This window comes from Oryx dammah, unplaced genomic scaffold, assembly GCF_014754425.2.
Source record: "Oryx dammah isolate SB20612 unplaced genomic scaffold, SCBI_Odam_1.1 HiC_scaffold_12, whole genome shotgun sequence".
Lineage (NCBI taxonomy): Eukaryota > Metazoa > Chordata > Mammalia > Artiodactyla > Bovidae > Oryx > Oryx dammah.
This window is the reverse complement of record NW_024070196.1, coordinates 69930281-69946058: the sequence shown is the minus strand read 5'-3', so window position 1 is coordinate 69946058 and position 15778 is coordinate 69930281. Positions and strand designations below refer to the sequence as shown.

Below are 15778 nucleotides of genomic sequence, written 5' to 3'. Positions count from 1 at the left end.
TAATACTTAAAACTAGAAAGAAATTAGGTGAGAAGCGAAGTGCTAGAAAAGAAGTGATTTATTTGAGTAGGACACTTGGAAGGTTCACAAGCGCTGTGCTGCCCTAAGTCCTCAGTTACACGTTGACAATCAGAGGAAGAGGGGAGGGGGGAAAGATCTTTTTCTTGAGTAGACAGCACGTTTCCGTCATCGGTGCCTCCCCCAGGTAGGGCAGGGGAGTTTACTTGGCCCGCTGTCTGTGGCCAGGCTCGGACTCTCGTCGTTCAGTTCAGTCGCTCAGCCGTATCCACCCTTTGCGCCCCGTGGACTGCAGCACACGAGACTTCCCTGTCTGTCACACTACTTGGGAAAAATATTTTCAGGTCTCAGTGCAACTCAGGTCTTTCATTTTGAAAAGTCACCTTTCCATAAGCGATTGTGTTTTGTATGTAGAGCCTGTTTTGGGGGGTCATTACCTTGACCACTGGGCAGGCTGTAGGTCTTGCTTTCTGCTATCGTTTTATTGTTCGGGGGTGCATTCTGGAAAGAACGTGGCTTGGGGGCCAAAGAGCATGTTCTGGGGGTTATTAACTCACAAAGCTCACTAGGCAGGATGCACGTCTCACACCACCACTGTTTTATGGTTTGGGGCCATTTCTCATGCTTCTTTTGCATGGTTTTGTTGCTAAGCAAGTTGGCTTGATTTAAGCAAGCCAAGCTGTCTTTGATGCTAAGCAACTTGTTTTGCTTTATGAATCGAGCAAGCCTACATGTTTCAGAATTTTCCCATTACTTTCTTGAGTGTCATTCATTTTATTGTGGGCTCCCCAAACCCCATAAAGTTTCTTCTCTATCTACAGTTCCCTAGTGGAGCATCGAGCTGACTGTTTGATCATTCTGTTCTATTATTCTGTCCCTACCACCTGGGGACGCTCCCAGCCCTCAGGTGCAAGCGGCAGTGCCCTCAGTGATTCCGACACCGCTCCAGCAAATGAGATGCAGCTCTGAGAGCCAGGAGACCAGGCCCTAGTTCTGCTGTCATTTCCTTCCTCCCCCTTGTTCTGGGCCACCCCCTGCCCAGTCCTGCAGTCCCATCTGCCTGGAGTGGACCCTCAACCTCCCACCCCCCACCCACTCCACCCTACTGCTGTGCCTCTAGAAGCACCACCCTCAGGAGTAATTGGCTCGAGTTAGGGTGACCTGGACATCTGGCAAGTCTTCACTGGGGAGCAAGAAGGAGGGAGCCTCTTTCGTTTAGGTCTAGATGTCATTGAATGGGTCTTGCCAAGCACAGGAAGAGCACGAGCTGGAACTCCAGGTGGGATCTCGTCTGCTGGAGGCTGGGTCCCCAGGGCTTCTTGTCAGTCTGGGGCCTCTGAGGACCAACCAGGCTGTGGTCTTTCTCCAAAAGCCAAGAAAGGTCATCTTCCAGCATTTCTAGTGCCTCTTTGGGCACAGATGCATTCCAAAGACCCCCAGGAAGGCCCTGGGGGCAGATGCTTTGCAGTCGCAGAAGGAATTCTGCAACTAGAGAGGGAATGAGCTCTTCCCACTCCGAGACGAGCTCAGAGGCTGCACCAGCCTGTGCAACACAAAAACAGGTAGAAATGTTCCCCAGGCTGACTCACGCCTGGGGCCTGGGAGTCGTCCTGGGCCGACCTGACACTGGGCAGGAAGAACAGGTCTTCATGCAGATGAGCCCCTAGGGCTTCTGTGTCCAGCGAGTCCTCTGCACAGACAGACTCTGTGGAGCTGGAGGTGGACAGAGGCTTGTCCCCTGCCTCGCTTAGAAAGACTTTTTGGCTGATACTTCTCGTTTTTAGATTATTTGAAGACAGTGGTCCCTCCTGCATCCTTAGATCTCCTGGATGCTGAGTTCCCATGGAAACATCCCAAGCTTAGACCTCTGCTATTTCCTGTTTCCCCAAGTCCCTGTGAAGTTGGCTGGCTCTTCCTATGTTCAGTGGGGCAGATCCATCCATCCATCCCTCTTTGCCCAAGTGGGTCTTCTGGTTACTCCTTTGTGGAGCATGGCAGAGTCCTGCCTTGGCTGTCCCAGGCTCACCAGACTGGAAAGGAGACCAGGGGTGAGCTTTGGATTCTCTCTGAAAGTCACTCGAGGTGCTGGTGGAAGGCGCCACTGTCATCTCCAGCTCAGGTCGGTCCAGTCGCTCAGGCGTGTCCGACTCTCTGTGATCCCATGAATCGCAGCACGCCAGGCCTCCCTGTCCATCACCATCTCCCGGAGTTCACTCAGACTCACGTCCATCGAGTCCGTGATGCCATCCAGCCATCTCATCCTCTGTCATCCCCTTCTCCTCCTGCCCCCAATCCCTCCCAGCATCAGAGTCTTTTCCAATGAGTCAACTCTTCGCATGAGGTGGCCAAAGTACTGGAGTTTCAGCTTCAGCATCATTCCTTCCAAAGAAATCCCAGGGCTGATCTCCTTCAGAATGGACTGGTTGGATCTCCTTGCAGTCCAAGGGACCCTCAAGAGTCTTCTCCAACACCACAGTTCAAAAGCATCAATTCTTCGGCGCTCAGCCTTCATCACAGTCCAACTCTCACATCCATACATGACCACAGGAAAAACCATAGCCTTGGCTAGATGGACCTTAGTCGGCAAAGTCATGTCTCTGCTTTTGAATATACTATCTATGTTGGTCATAACTTTTCTTCCAAGGAGTAAGCGTCTTTTAATTTCATGGCTGCAGTCACCATCTGCAGTGATTTGGGAGCCCCCCGAAATAAAGTCTGACACTGTTTCCACTGTTTCTCCATCTATTTCCCATGAAGTGATGGGACAGGATGCCATGATCTTCGTTTTCTGAATGTTGAGCTTTAAGCCAACTTTTTCACTCTCCTCTTTCACTTTCATCAAGAGGCTTTTTAGTTCCTCTTCACTTTCTGCCATAAGGGTGGTGTCATCTGCATATCTGAGATTATTGCTATTTCTCCTGGCAATCTTGATTCCAGCTTGTGTTTCTTCCAGTCCAGCGTTTCTCATGATGTACCCTGCATAGAAGTTAAATAACCAGGGTGACAATAGACAGCCTTGACGTACTCCTTTTCCTATTTGGAACCAGTCTGTTGTTCCATGTCCAGTTCTAACTGCTGCTTCCTGACCTGCATACAGATTTCTCAAGAGGCAGGTCAGGTGGTCTGGTATTCCCATCTCTTTCAGAATTTTCCACAGTTGATTGTGATCCACACAGTCAAAGGCTTTGGCATAGTCAAGAAAGCAGAAATAGATGTTTTTCTGGAACTCTCTTGCTTTTTCCATGATCCAGCAGATGTTGGCAATTTGATCTCTGGTTCCTCTGCCTTTTCTAAAACCAGCTTGAACATGAGGGAGTTCAGGGTTCACGTATTGCTGAAGCCTAGCTTGGAGAATTTTGAGCATTACTTTCCTAGCATGTGAGATGAGTGCAATTGTGCAGTAGTTTGAGCATTCTTTGGCATTGCCTTTCTTTGGAATTGGAATGAAAACTGACCTTTTCCAGTCCTGTGGCCACTGCTGAGTTTTCCAAATTTGGTGGCATATTGCGTGCAGCACTTTCACAGCATCATCTTCCAGGATTTGAAATAGCTCCACTGGAATTCCATCACCTCCTCTAGCTTTGTTCGTAGTGATGCTTTCCAAGGCCCACTTGACTTCACATTCCAGGAAGTCTGGCTCTAGGTGAGTGATCACACTGTCGTGATTATCTGGGTCGTGAAGGTCTTTTTTGTACACTTCCTCCGTGTATTCTTGCCACCTCTTCTAATATCTTCTGCACTGACTTCACTGTCATCATGGCTGCTCCTCAATCAGCGACTTGATGATTACCTTTGTTGATGATTATCTTGAGCTCCTGAGGCCGATTGGTCAAGGTGATTGGTCAAGTCAGAATACCCACAAGGCACATTCCAGCTTAACCCTATTTTAGGGTTTTAACTCTATTTAAGGGACACCCACGTCTCTGGCTGCTGATGGGGATGGTAGGAATTTGGTGAATGCCATCTCTAGGAAGTTACCAAACTGTAGAGTATCCTTCAGGGAAGGCCTTCTCGCCCTCCAAATAGAAGAACTGTTGGGGCCTCACAAAGCCAGGGGTGGAGAGGTTCCGTCCGTCTGTGTTCTGAGACTGAAGCAGAACCAGCGTGTCCGCCAGCCTAGCAGGGGCTTCACCCCAGACCCTTTGATGCAGGCTTTGCACCTCCCCAGGGAGAAAGTCGGTGTTGCTACCTGGGCTTAACGCAGAGCAAAGGAAAAACTGAATTGTATTTGTGGGCTTAAGTTGCGCTCCCATCAGAATCTGTAAGTGAGAGCCTTAGGGGAGGGAGAGGGGTGAGGGGTGAGGGTTTCGAAGGCTCTTTGCATACTGAGGGAACGTCAGGTTACCCACTACACTTGGGAAGGAGCCTTTGAAGGTCATGGTGAGGGTACAGGTAGCTGGACAGAGCCCAGGCTGGGATGTGCAGGGGGACACCTGAGCCTCTGGTTGCAGCCGTTTGCTGACATAGATTTGTGTCCTTGGCCCACATTTATTTCCCTTCAGGAGACCCCACAGTCCTAAGCCCTCAGTGGCTTTCAGGCAGAACAATGTGTGTCCCAGGTTTGGCCAGCCAAAAGCAGTTCCATCCTCTCCTAACCCACAGTCCTAAATTTAATCTCCTGGCTTCAGGGAGGAAATGCCCTTTGCCTCCAGGGAGGGAGGAAGCATGGATCTTGGGTTTGCCTGGGGTTTAAGGGATCCACCCGGTCCCTTTTTAGCCACTCCCTCTGCTGGCAATTTCTCAAGCCTACTCTAAGAAAAGTCTTTGAATTCCTCCAAACAAAACACACTTTTCTTGGGTACTTTCCTTGGTTTTGTTACAAATGTCTGGTCCCTCTGTTCTCCTGGCCAGCTCCTAGGTGTCATTTTGACCTGACCAGTCAAAGGGAGCCTGGACCCTCCAAATCTGGAGGACCCAGCATCCCTCCATCACACCTCTGTTCCCCCGCGAATGGGCACGTGTTTCTCTGTCTGACGTAATGATAAGTGACTGTGTGATACTCGGGAATCTTCTGCTCGCCTGCGAGTGGGCACGTGTTTCGCTGTCTGGTGTAATGATAAGTGACAGTGTGATACTCGGGAATCTTAGTCTGTTTCTTTTCCTTCTGGGGTGACACCACCATCCGCACAAAGCTGTCTGAACGTGACCATTTGGGTGATTTTGATGTGGCCCAGACTCCCCCAACGAATGTACCTTCAGGTTGGTTTTCTTCTTTTATATTTTGCTTTTGTGAACAGGCATAGGATCCCATCAGTTGTATGTAGTGAGAAAGTAAAAAACCCACTCAGCCTTAGCTGGATGGAGATCTAGTAGTAAGATAGCATGTTAGCCGGAAATGGAAATTGCAGCCAGCATCTGAAAAGCGTGTCCTGGAAGGAGAAGGACTCAGGCCTGAGCACACTGCTCCACGCTGGCGCCTCGGGCTCTGACAGCTGTCCCTGCCGGGGTCTTCACAGGACAGGCCACGCAGGCCAGGACCCTGCTGAGAATTGTCTTCGCCTTTCCATCACGTTGGCAGTTGCACGCCTTGCTTTCGCTTCTACGTGCAGTTTTACCTTTATCCCGGACAGTTTGGCTTCTTCTCTGATTGTTGCCAATTGTACAGACCGTTACAATATTTCTTAACCAAGTAGAATTTGGCAGGGGGGGTGGGGGGCATGGGATAGGGTGGGGTGAGAGTGAGGGGGGGGCCGCACCGAGCAGCGTCTGGGCTCATGGCTCCCTGGTGGGGACCCTCGTGCCCCTGCAGCGACAGCAGAGTCCTCCTCCCTGAACTGATTTAATGAAAGGCATCGAATTAGGAATTTTGGGGTGATGTTTTACATTTTAGTTTGTTACCAGTGATTATGATTCATATCATTTTATAGTTTTGTGATTTTACTAGCTTAAAGGGTTTTTGGGGTTTCTTTTTGTTTTAAAAGCTAAAATCTGTTTTTTAATTCCATGGAATACAAAAAAAAAATCTGTAGAATATTTTAAAGAGTGGAGACTTTGTTCTGAATGTGAGAACTTTGCTCCACTGAACCGAATGGTAATAACATTTGTAGAAGAGACGCACAGTGAAAGGTACGTCTTTTTATTAAGTGACATGATGGCACCCGTTGCGTGAGTTATTGGCTGGAGTTTAGAGACAGGCCGTGTTGGGCTAAACTCCTTATTCCTGTTTTTGGCCCTTGAGTAATAATCAGAAGCTTTCTCTGAAGAGAGTTGGGTCAGTTGTCAGACTCCTAGGTATCTACCGACCAGCAGGGCTGGGATTAAATGCAGCAGCCGGTAGATATGGGATGGGGAAAGAGGTCACCTTGTCCCTTTGTTGCTGCCTGGAGAGATGCTTGTCCTGGTACCAGTGGGGCCAAAGCTGTGACTTTGTGGCCACAGGAAGTCTCTGACCCTGCCTTGGGTTCCCTGAGGGTGGAGGGACAGCAGGGTCTCCCTGGTTCCTTGGCCGGAGAAGGACCCCCCACCCCTTGCTCTCTGACATCCCCCCGGGACTCGTTCTGGAGTAGGTTCTTCAGGATGGTTGTCCGGGCCCCGCCCCGACTCCTGGAGCTGGCCGGCCAGAGCCTGCTGCGGAATGAGGCCTTGGCCATTGCGGCCCTGGAGGAGCTGCCCATTGAGCTCTTCCCACTGCTGTTTACAGCGGCCTTTGCCGGGAGGCACACCCAGGCCCTGAAGGCGATGGTGCAGGCCTGGCCCTTCCCCTGCCTCCCTCTGGGGTCCGTGATGAAGGACCACCAGCCTCATCTGGAGACCTTCCAGGCTGCACTCGAAGGCCTGGACGTCCTGCTTGCTCAGGAGGTCCGCCCCAGGTAAGGTCGACCTGGCAGACTGGTGGGGCCTGGGAGTGTGAGCAAGATGCAGCCAGGGCAGGAGGGTGAGGGGTCACCTGGGAACAGGCATTCCAGTGTACAGGACTGGTTCAGGGGCAGAGGGGACAAAAGGCACGTGGGCCCCCCAGTGTCCCTTAAAGTGGGGACCAAGGGGGCCCGGAACCCAGAGGAGCTGTGGCGTGTGGACTGCAGAGCCCCCGAGGGGTCTCGGTGCCGGTCGGCCTCTGCACAGCTCAGCGCGTCCCCTGCGGCCCCGCAGGCGGTGGAAGCTGCACATGCTGGACTTGCGCTGGAACGCCCACCAGGACTTCTGGACCGTGTCGTCCGGCATCAAGGCCAGCGTGTCCTCGCTGCTGGAGCCGAGCCAGCCCAGCCCATGCAGAACAGGCGCAGGGTGGAGGGTTCCAAGGTGGGGCTGAAGCCGGCGCGGGCCCCTATGGAGGTGCTGGTCAACCTGTGGCTCAAGGAGGACACCTGGGACGAGACCCTCAGCTACCTGCTGAAGAAGGCCAAGCAGAGGAGGGGCCTGCTGCACCTGCGCTGCCGGAAGCTGAGGGTCTTTGCCATGCCCGTGCAGAGCGTCAGGAGGACCCTGAAGCTGGCGCGGCTGGACTCCATCCAGGACCTGGAGGTGAACTGCACCTGGAAGCTGGCCACGGTGGGCAGGTTTGTGTCACACCTGGGCCGGATGGGCAACCTGCGCCGGCTGCTGCTGTCTCACATCCACGTGTTGCCGCACACGGCCCCCGCCCAGGAGGAGCACTGCGTCGGCCAGCTCACCGCCCAGTTCCTGAGCCTGCCCCACCTGCAGGAGCCCTACCTGGACTCCATCTTCCTGGAGGGCCGGCTGCACCAGGTGCTCAGGTGAGGCGCCAGCTCTGCAGACCAGAGTGGGCCTCTCTCGTTTCGTGCCCGCTGGGGACATTGCCAGGGTGCTCGGGCCGCTCGGAAGTCCTCAGGATGCCGCTGCTCTGTCCCCTGGCATCTTGTCAGGTCACCTCCCTGGTCAGGGTCAGAGACATGGCCCAGGTTAGATGCTGTCAAAGGGGACTTCTTGCTGGGAGTCCGCATAGTGGGGGTCAGGTGTGATGCCCTTGGGAATTCTTTGTGAGAGTGATGTCTTAGCTGAGACGATGACAGATAACTAAGTGAGAAGGACTTTGGTCCATCAGGCGTGAGGTAAGAAGTCCGAAGCTCTGTCTCTCCCTCCCACCTGCCACTTCTGTCCTGAGCTGTTTTAGGCCCCAGGTGAGCTGTGGGAAGTGGGTGATTCTGGGGATGACAAGAAGGGATCAGGAGGGGAAAATTGTGGCTCCTAAGCAGTCCAGAGAAGAGAAAAAGTCACATGAGCATCATTGTTGAAATGGCTCCAATCTGTTTAAGTCCAAATTACAATTATTATTTTCCTCTAAGACTTCTGAATACGTAGGAAATCCTTAGTAACAAGTTATCACTCTGCCTTGAACACAGTGATAGAAGCTGAGAGGATGCAGCCTAATCTGTCTGTATGAGTTGCATTGATTCCCTTTTTGGCAGCTGCAAACTCCAAGCATTAGGAATAAATATGTTCACTGAGAAATCAGAAGAAAGAAAGAAAGAAAAAAAAGAATTATAGGTGGTGATGGATGGTTTGTGGCCCCCGAATATCTGGGGGATATTCACTCAGGAATCCCCACCAGCCCATGTCCACTGCATCCAGCCTGCTGTTGAATTCACTAGTCGTGTCCCGTAAAAACATCTTAATTCCTGCTAACCAAATCCTAGTAAGCTGAAATAGGCATATAACACTTGTTTACTGTTTGTTTCCCACATTGAAAACAGTTCATCATTTTGTGCAGGGGGAGGTCATACCCATGTGAGCATGATCTTCCCCTTAAGACCCCCTGCCTTCCCGTCAAGAAGGTGAGAGGCCAGCTCGAAGCCAGTGAGATGCCCTGTGTTCCGGTGAAACAGGCCTCTCCTCCCCACATTCCTCCGCCCGCCACCTCCGTTCCTGGGACTGACTGCCCTGTCTCTCCCCGGGTGCCTGAAGACCCCTCTGGAGACCCTGTCGATCACCAACTGCCTGATTTTGGAGTCAGACCTGATGTACCTGTCGCAGTGCCCGAGCGTCGGCCTGCTGAAGGACCTGGGCCTCGGCAGGGTCAACCTGACCAGCCTCAGCTTGGAGCCCCTGCAGGTCCTGATCGAGAGGACCTCGGCCACCCTGCAGGACCTGTACCTGGACGAGTGTGGCATCATGGAGTCCCAGTTCAGCGCCCTCCTGCCCTCCCTGAGCTGCTGCTCCCAGCTCACCACCTTCAGCTTCTGCAGCAACCCCATCTCCATGGCCATGCTGGAGAGCCTGCTGCACCACACCGAGGGGCTGAGCAAGCTGAGCCGCATGCTGTGCCCCGCACCCCTGGAGAGCTATGAGGATGTGCGCGGCACGCTGCACCTGGGCCGCCTGGCTCAGCTGCACGCCCGGCTCAAGCAGCTGCTGTGCGCCTCTGGGCGGGCCAGCATGGTCTCGTTCAGCACCAGCCCCTGTCCACACTGCGGTGACCAGATCTTCTACGACGCCGACACCGAGCCCATCCTGTCCTCCTGCTACGCCCGCCTAGCCCAGCCTAGTCCCACCCCGGCACCGGGACACTGGCACCCAGACCTCAGTGCATCTAGCAGGAGCACAAACCACAGTTCCGGACGATTGTTCCGGCACGCGGGACAGTTAGAGTGGGCAGGGGGGCGGGGTTGGTGGGATTTCTGGAGAGACGTGTTCCTACAAAGTTAGAAATGTGAGTCTGAATTTTGGAGGGGCGTTTGGGCTTGGAGGTTGATGGGGTCCTTGCCCCTGTTGGATTGTTAACAAGGAAATAAAGGGAAGCCCACTGTCAGTCATTTGGTGTCCTCCGTGATCTGTGACCATGATTCTCCCCGTTAAGCTCATGACTCTCCTGTGAGTGGTTAAATAAAAGGGCCTGAGTGTGAGTGGGGCCTAGACGCTCTCTGACAGGCAAGGATCGGCTACAGGAGGTCAGGGCACTATTTACCCACTCCCTGTGGTTCTCATTTCCAGGGCAGCCACCTCCTCACTTATTTCTGAGGCTGTTCAATCTGTCATCATATACAAGGGGCGTCCTCAGGGCCTGGAACGAACTAAGTGTCCAGGAGCGAGCACCGCTGGAGGGAACCTTCTTCCCAGGGACCCTCACTGCCAACCCCACCCGGGCCCTGGACTCGAGCATTTTCCCCAGGGGATCCAGCAGATGCAGAGCTGTTGGGGGCCAGCGCGAGGAGCTCCGCCCACGGCAAAGGGCAGGAGGAAGGAGGCTTGGCATACGCAAAGGCGTGATCAAGCCTTAGGAAACCCCCTGTTCCCGAGCATCTAACCCCCAAACCAGAGTCTGTTTTATGCTCTCACCTACGCCTCTGACTTTACGGGGGGCTCTCCCCCATAACCATTTCTCTCGGAGAAGGAGTAAACGTGCAGCTCCAAGGCAATAAAAATTCCTGGGCGTGACAAGAGTGTTTCAGCTTCCGGACTCCTCTGAAGGTTATCTAGCCCACCTGTATAGGTTCCTCCTGCCACATGTGATTGTTTACAGCCTCCCAATCTGAGAGGCACGAGATGTTTTAGACTTACTAAAGGCAAATTCTTTTGGGGAGTTAGAAATTATCAGTATAGGGGGTTGGTTAGGAATTATATTGGTGAAGGGTTTTTCATTTGTTGTGTCAATGATTGCTGCTAATTCCCTGCTCTGGGTGGGACAAGGATGTCTCAGGTCAAACCTCTCTGCTGACAGACTAGCTTGTGTGACAGGATTATCCATACTACCTCTCAACCACAAACAGCACAGAGAGTTTTGGAGTATTTGAGAGTCTTAATTAGCATAGGGCTTTTTCTTCTCATTGAGTCAATGATTGCCGCCAGGCCTCCATATCCTTAGGCACCTAGGAATATATTAATCAATGTATTTGGAATATAGAAAAGGAAATATAGTAGTTTTAGATGTTAGCAATACTAGACTTTTTGAGTTAATGGATTTTCTCTTTTGTAATAGATCACTGTGTCCTTGTTATGTAAAAATGTAACTTTATCGCTATCTTAAGACTAAATAGATCTTAAAGAGAGCATTGATGAAAGGATTTTCATTTGTTGGGCTGATGTTTGCTGCTAAATTTCCATGTTCCCTGCCCTTATAATGAATATAACTAACATACAGGAGAAATAAGTATTAATCTTTAAGCATATAGGAGAGATAAGCATTAACCTTTAAGATTAATCATGTTAACCTTGGGTTAAATAAATTCCTTTCTTGATTGTAACTCACTACACCCTCACCTTATAGGAATGCAACTTTATCTGGAGGGTGGTGCCTGGTTTAAGAAAAAACACCCTTGGAAGAAATAAGATTTTTGGTTATCAGAAAGAAAGGATCATAGAATGTCAGCAGGTCTCACTCATGGCCAGAAGATGATGTAATATCCCTAAGACCTTCTTTTTATTCATTTATGTAAAGCACCTGATTTTGATAAAGGTCAGGACTGCTGACCCCCGCGTGACTCTGTATTCATCCCTATGTGTAACAAAAGGTATATAAGCAAACCCAAAAATAAAGGAATCGGATCAGTTTCCAGAAAGACTGATTCCTTCGTGTCATCCTTTTCTGCTCCCCATTTTTCTGGCTGAATTCCCATCTGGAGCGTGGGTGCCCTCCAAGTCTACTTATTTGCCCTGGTTTTCAAGTCCACGCGAGAAGGAGCCCAAGGAGGGGTAACTTCCGATATTCAAGTGGCACCGGCGGCCCAATGTAGATGGTGCAAATTCCTTGTCTTGGAATTTTATTGGTATCCCACGTAAACCAAGTTATTCAGCCCCTTTCTCTCTCTTACTATTTTCTGGCCGAATTCCCATCTGGTACATGGGTACCCACCAAGCCTATTAATTTTGCCTGGGCTTCTAAGATCGGACCGGGGGGGCCTCAGTGCCTCCTCTCCTTCGGGAGAACGGGAAGATGCCTGCGGCCTACGTAGATGGTGATTGGTATCCCATGTGAACCAAGTTATTTGGCCTCTTTTTCTCTGCTAATCTTCTAATACCTCTCTGTCTGTAATTAAATAAGTTATTTCCAAAGACGCCGACACCGTCCCCACCTTCGAATTCCCTGGATCCACCGGGGCTGGACCCCGGCACAGAGCCTCCATCTTGGACCCTGGGCAGTGCCAAGACGGGTTACTGTGCAAAGTCAGGGCCGGAGTCCTGGGGGATATTCACCAGCAGACCATCGGGAGCCTCTGGGACCCACCAGCCTGTGCCCACCTTCCCACTGCTCAGCCATATCTGACTCTTTGGGACCCCATGGACTTTAGCCTGCTAGGCTTCTCTGCCCATGGAATTCTACAGGTGAGAGTACTGCAGTGGGTAGCTGTTCAGGCAGGTTCTTTACCATCTGAACCGCCAGGGGAGCCTCCAGTTTCTAAGAGACAACCCAGCATCCCTGAACCCATTGTCTACATGTGCTTTTATGCCACTAATATCCCCACAGGTTTTATTTTGTTTTTATATTAATAAAAACTTTCACACACAATTATGTATTCAAAGGCTGACAGAAATCCATTCCCAATGGTCAAAAAAAGTCACTTCCGAGTTCAGTATTTCAGTGTTGAGTGTAGCTTGGCATTTTTCTCCTTGGTGTGATTCATCTGTAACTTTTTTTTAAAAACCTTAATCCTTAAGTTTTTACCTTAAGCCACATGGTAAAGATAAAATTTCCTCCAAATCCTGGTTCTCTGCCAACCTGGCAGCACCAAGGCTTTTAACTAATTCTCTTTGCCCATCAGAGCTCTTTGCTGAGACCAAGTCCTCTAAGATTCAGAGAAGATTTAGCAACTAAACAAAATAACAGCACCCCTTCAGAGTGGAGGACTCTCACTATACCCCTTTTTGTGACCGAAAGAGTTGGGACTGGCATGGACCGCTAAAATTTTGATCTAGGAAAGTCCTGGGAACTAGCATCACCTTGATTTGAGCTTTCCTGGTGGCTCAGATGGTAAGAAATCCAACCTGCAATGCAGGAGACTCAGGCTTAGTCCCTGAATCAGGAAGATCCCTTGGAGAAGGGGGTGGCTACCCACTCCAGTATTCTTTCCTGGATAACACCATAGAGGAGCCTGTCAGGCTACAGGACATGGAGACACCGTGAGTCAGACAGAACTGACTGCTACTTTCACTTCGCCTTTAATCCTGTGGGGAAGCAGGTGGTGCAAGTCTTCATTGACTGAGGTTTTCAGTGGGTCGCGGTCCCTTATGTTTCAGTCCCTCTCTGTCCCACCCTTGCGTGTAAGCTGCGAAACCATCCTTTTATGATTTCTCACTCAGGGAGTTAGAACTGATAGCAGAAGCAGCAAGAAGCCAGATGCTCTGCATTGATTAGGTGAGGATGAAGGAGGAGAGTGAAAGAGCCGGCTTAAAACTAAGTATTACAAAAACTTATGATCGTGGCATCTGGCCCCATTACTCCATGGCAAATGGAAGGGGAAAAGGTGGAAGTACTGACAGATTTCCTCTTCTTGGGCTGTAGTCACTGCAATGGTGATTACAACCATGAAATCAAAAGACGGTTACTTCTTGGCAGGAAAGCCATGACAAGCCTAGACAGTGTGTTGTAGAGCAGAGACGTTGCTCTGCCGACAAAGGTCTGTATAGTCAAGGCTATGGTCTTCCTAGCGGTCATGTACAGTTGTGAGAACTGGACCACAAAGAAGGCAGAGCGCCAAAGAATTGTTGCTTTCGAGTTGTGGTGCTGGTGAAGACTCCTGAAAGTCCCTTGGACAGCAAGGAGTTCAAACCAGTTAATCTTAAAGAAGATCAACCCTGAGTACTTGTTAGAAGGACTGATGCTGAAGCTGAAGGTCCACTATACTGGTCATCTGATGTGAGCAGCTGATTCACTGGAGAAGTCCCTGATGCTGGGCAAGACTGAGGGCAGAAGGAGAAGAGGGCGACAGAGAATGAGATGGCTGGATGGCATCACCAGTGCAATGGACATGAACTTGGGCAAACTTCAGGAGATGGTGAGGGACAGGGAGGTCTGGTGCGCTGCAGTCCGTGGGGCTGCAGATACAACTGAGCAAACGAACAACAACAATCTCTTGTGATAAAGCTGTCTCAGGGAGAGTAGAAGAGGAAAAGGTTTGTGAGAACAATGGAAGCACCAAACCAAGCTCTCCCCTAGAGGTGGAGGAAGTGGGTCAGGGCTGGCCACCTGGATGAGTGCCCTCTTGAAAGGTGTGCCTTCTGGCCACCTTATTGAGTCCACTTCTCACACATCCCTGATCTGTAGGTCAGCAGGCACCAGCCTGTGTCCCGAGGGCCTGGTCTGGGTACCAGGTTCCCAGCTGGTGTGAGATGCCCAGCCCCGTTGGTGGACACTCAGGCTGACCACATGTCACTCCACGGCCACAAGCCCCAGGGAGCTTCCTCCTTGACCACAGCAATGGACCTGGACTGGAGTTGGCCTTGGGGTTGTCCACGGAAGGAAAGGTGGGAACAGGTCATGTCTTTCTCTTTTTGTTTCTTTTGGTGGCCAGCCAACGCAGTTTGAAGGATCTTAGTTCCCCAACTCAGGAGAGAATCCACGCCCTCAGCAGTGAAAGTGCAGAGTCCTAACCACTCCAAGACTACCAGAGAGTTCCCAGTAGGTCATTTCTTGAGCCTGGCAGACGGCCCAGGAGTCTGACGTTGGCTGCTGAGAGGCAGCCTTCTATGGGTCAGGCTTTGATGAAGTCACCAAACATTCCTCTCTCCCTGACCTCTGGGAGCCCTGTGACCACGGCCCATATCATAGAAACTTCTGGAGGTAGAGAGAACGGAAGGACGACATACCCCCTCCCCACTCATATTCCTTTCCTGGCTAAGGACCCAAATGCCTTCCAATCAATTCATCTGCTCTCAACCCATCTACAGAAAGCATGCTGTCCTCCTTCCTGGAAACCTTCCCTGCAGAAGAGGTTGAACTTGTGTCCTCTGCTTCTTCCTAACCCAACATGTGAAGGCTTTTCTGTACATCTGGTGATAAGCTTCAGTGTGTTTTGCTGGACAGCTGTGGTTCCCCCTTTTTTTTTTGGTTAAAACACACTCCCCTTCACATCCAGGATGGTTTGAGCACAGGCCTCGCTCTGTTCCCCTCACAGTCTAGGAGAGAAGTGAAAAAAGTTGGGGCCAGAAAGAGAGTTGGGTGGGGAACTTTAGCAGCAGTGGTCCGCAAGAAGTGGTCCACAGGAGCAGGCTGCGTCCTGGAAAATCTGGGTGGGTGGGCATTTGTTGATGGGTGGTAGGCCCCTGGGAGCTGAGTCCTCACCTGCATACCCCATACCTGTCCTTAAGGTGAGCCCTCTCTAGGGACTCCTGATCTAAAGAACGTGTTAAAGTACTAAGGTGGCCACCGGAAATATCACAAACTTAAACAACAGGAAATTGTTTTCTTTCCCAGTTGTGGAGGCGAGAAATCCAGGATCAAGGTGCTGACAGTGTGGTGTCTCCGGAGGCCTCTTTCCTTGATGCGCAGACAGCTGCATTCTCCTGTCCTCCTGTCTCTTTATGTCTTGATGTCTTGTGTGTCCTAATTTCCTCTTTTTTTTTTTTTTTTTTCTGTCTGTGCTGCTTCGCTTCTGGGTCTTAGTTTCCAAACTAGGGATTGAACTTGGGCCCTTGGCAGTGAAAGCTCTGAGCCCCAACCACTGGCCTGCCAAGGAATTCCCCTCTCTCTTTTTATATGGAGAACCATCAGATTGGACTAGGGCCCACCCTAGTGACCTCGTTTTAACTTCATCACCTCGTTAAAGGTATTATCTCCAAATATGGTTACATTCCAAAGTGTTGGGGGTTAGGAATGAATTTCTTTGACTGCACCAGGTGTTAGTTGTGGCACGTGGGGTCTTCGGTCTTC

At 51.0% G+C, this 15778-nt stretch overlaps 1 protein-coding gene across 1 annotated transcript; it reads left to right on the top strand.

Annotated features, from left to right (window-relative positions):
• Positions 1 to 6534: 6534 nt before the first annotated feature.
• LOC120871412 (melanoma antigen preferentially expressed in tumors-like) lies at positions 6535 to 9790 on the top strand. Its single transcript, XM_040251303.1, is given in 6 exon segments — positions 6535 to 6827; positions 7108 to 7211; positions 7214 to 7712; positions 8626 to 8638; positions 8881 to 9549; positions 9773 to 9790. Coding segments are annotated over 6 exon segments (1596 nt in total).
• The last annotated feature ends 5988 nt before the right edge of the window (positions 9791 to 15778 follow it).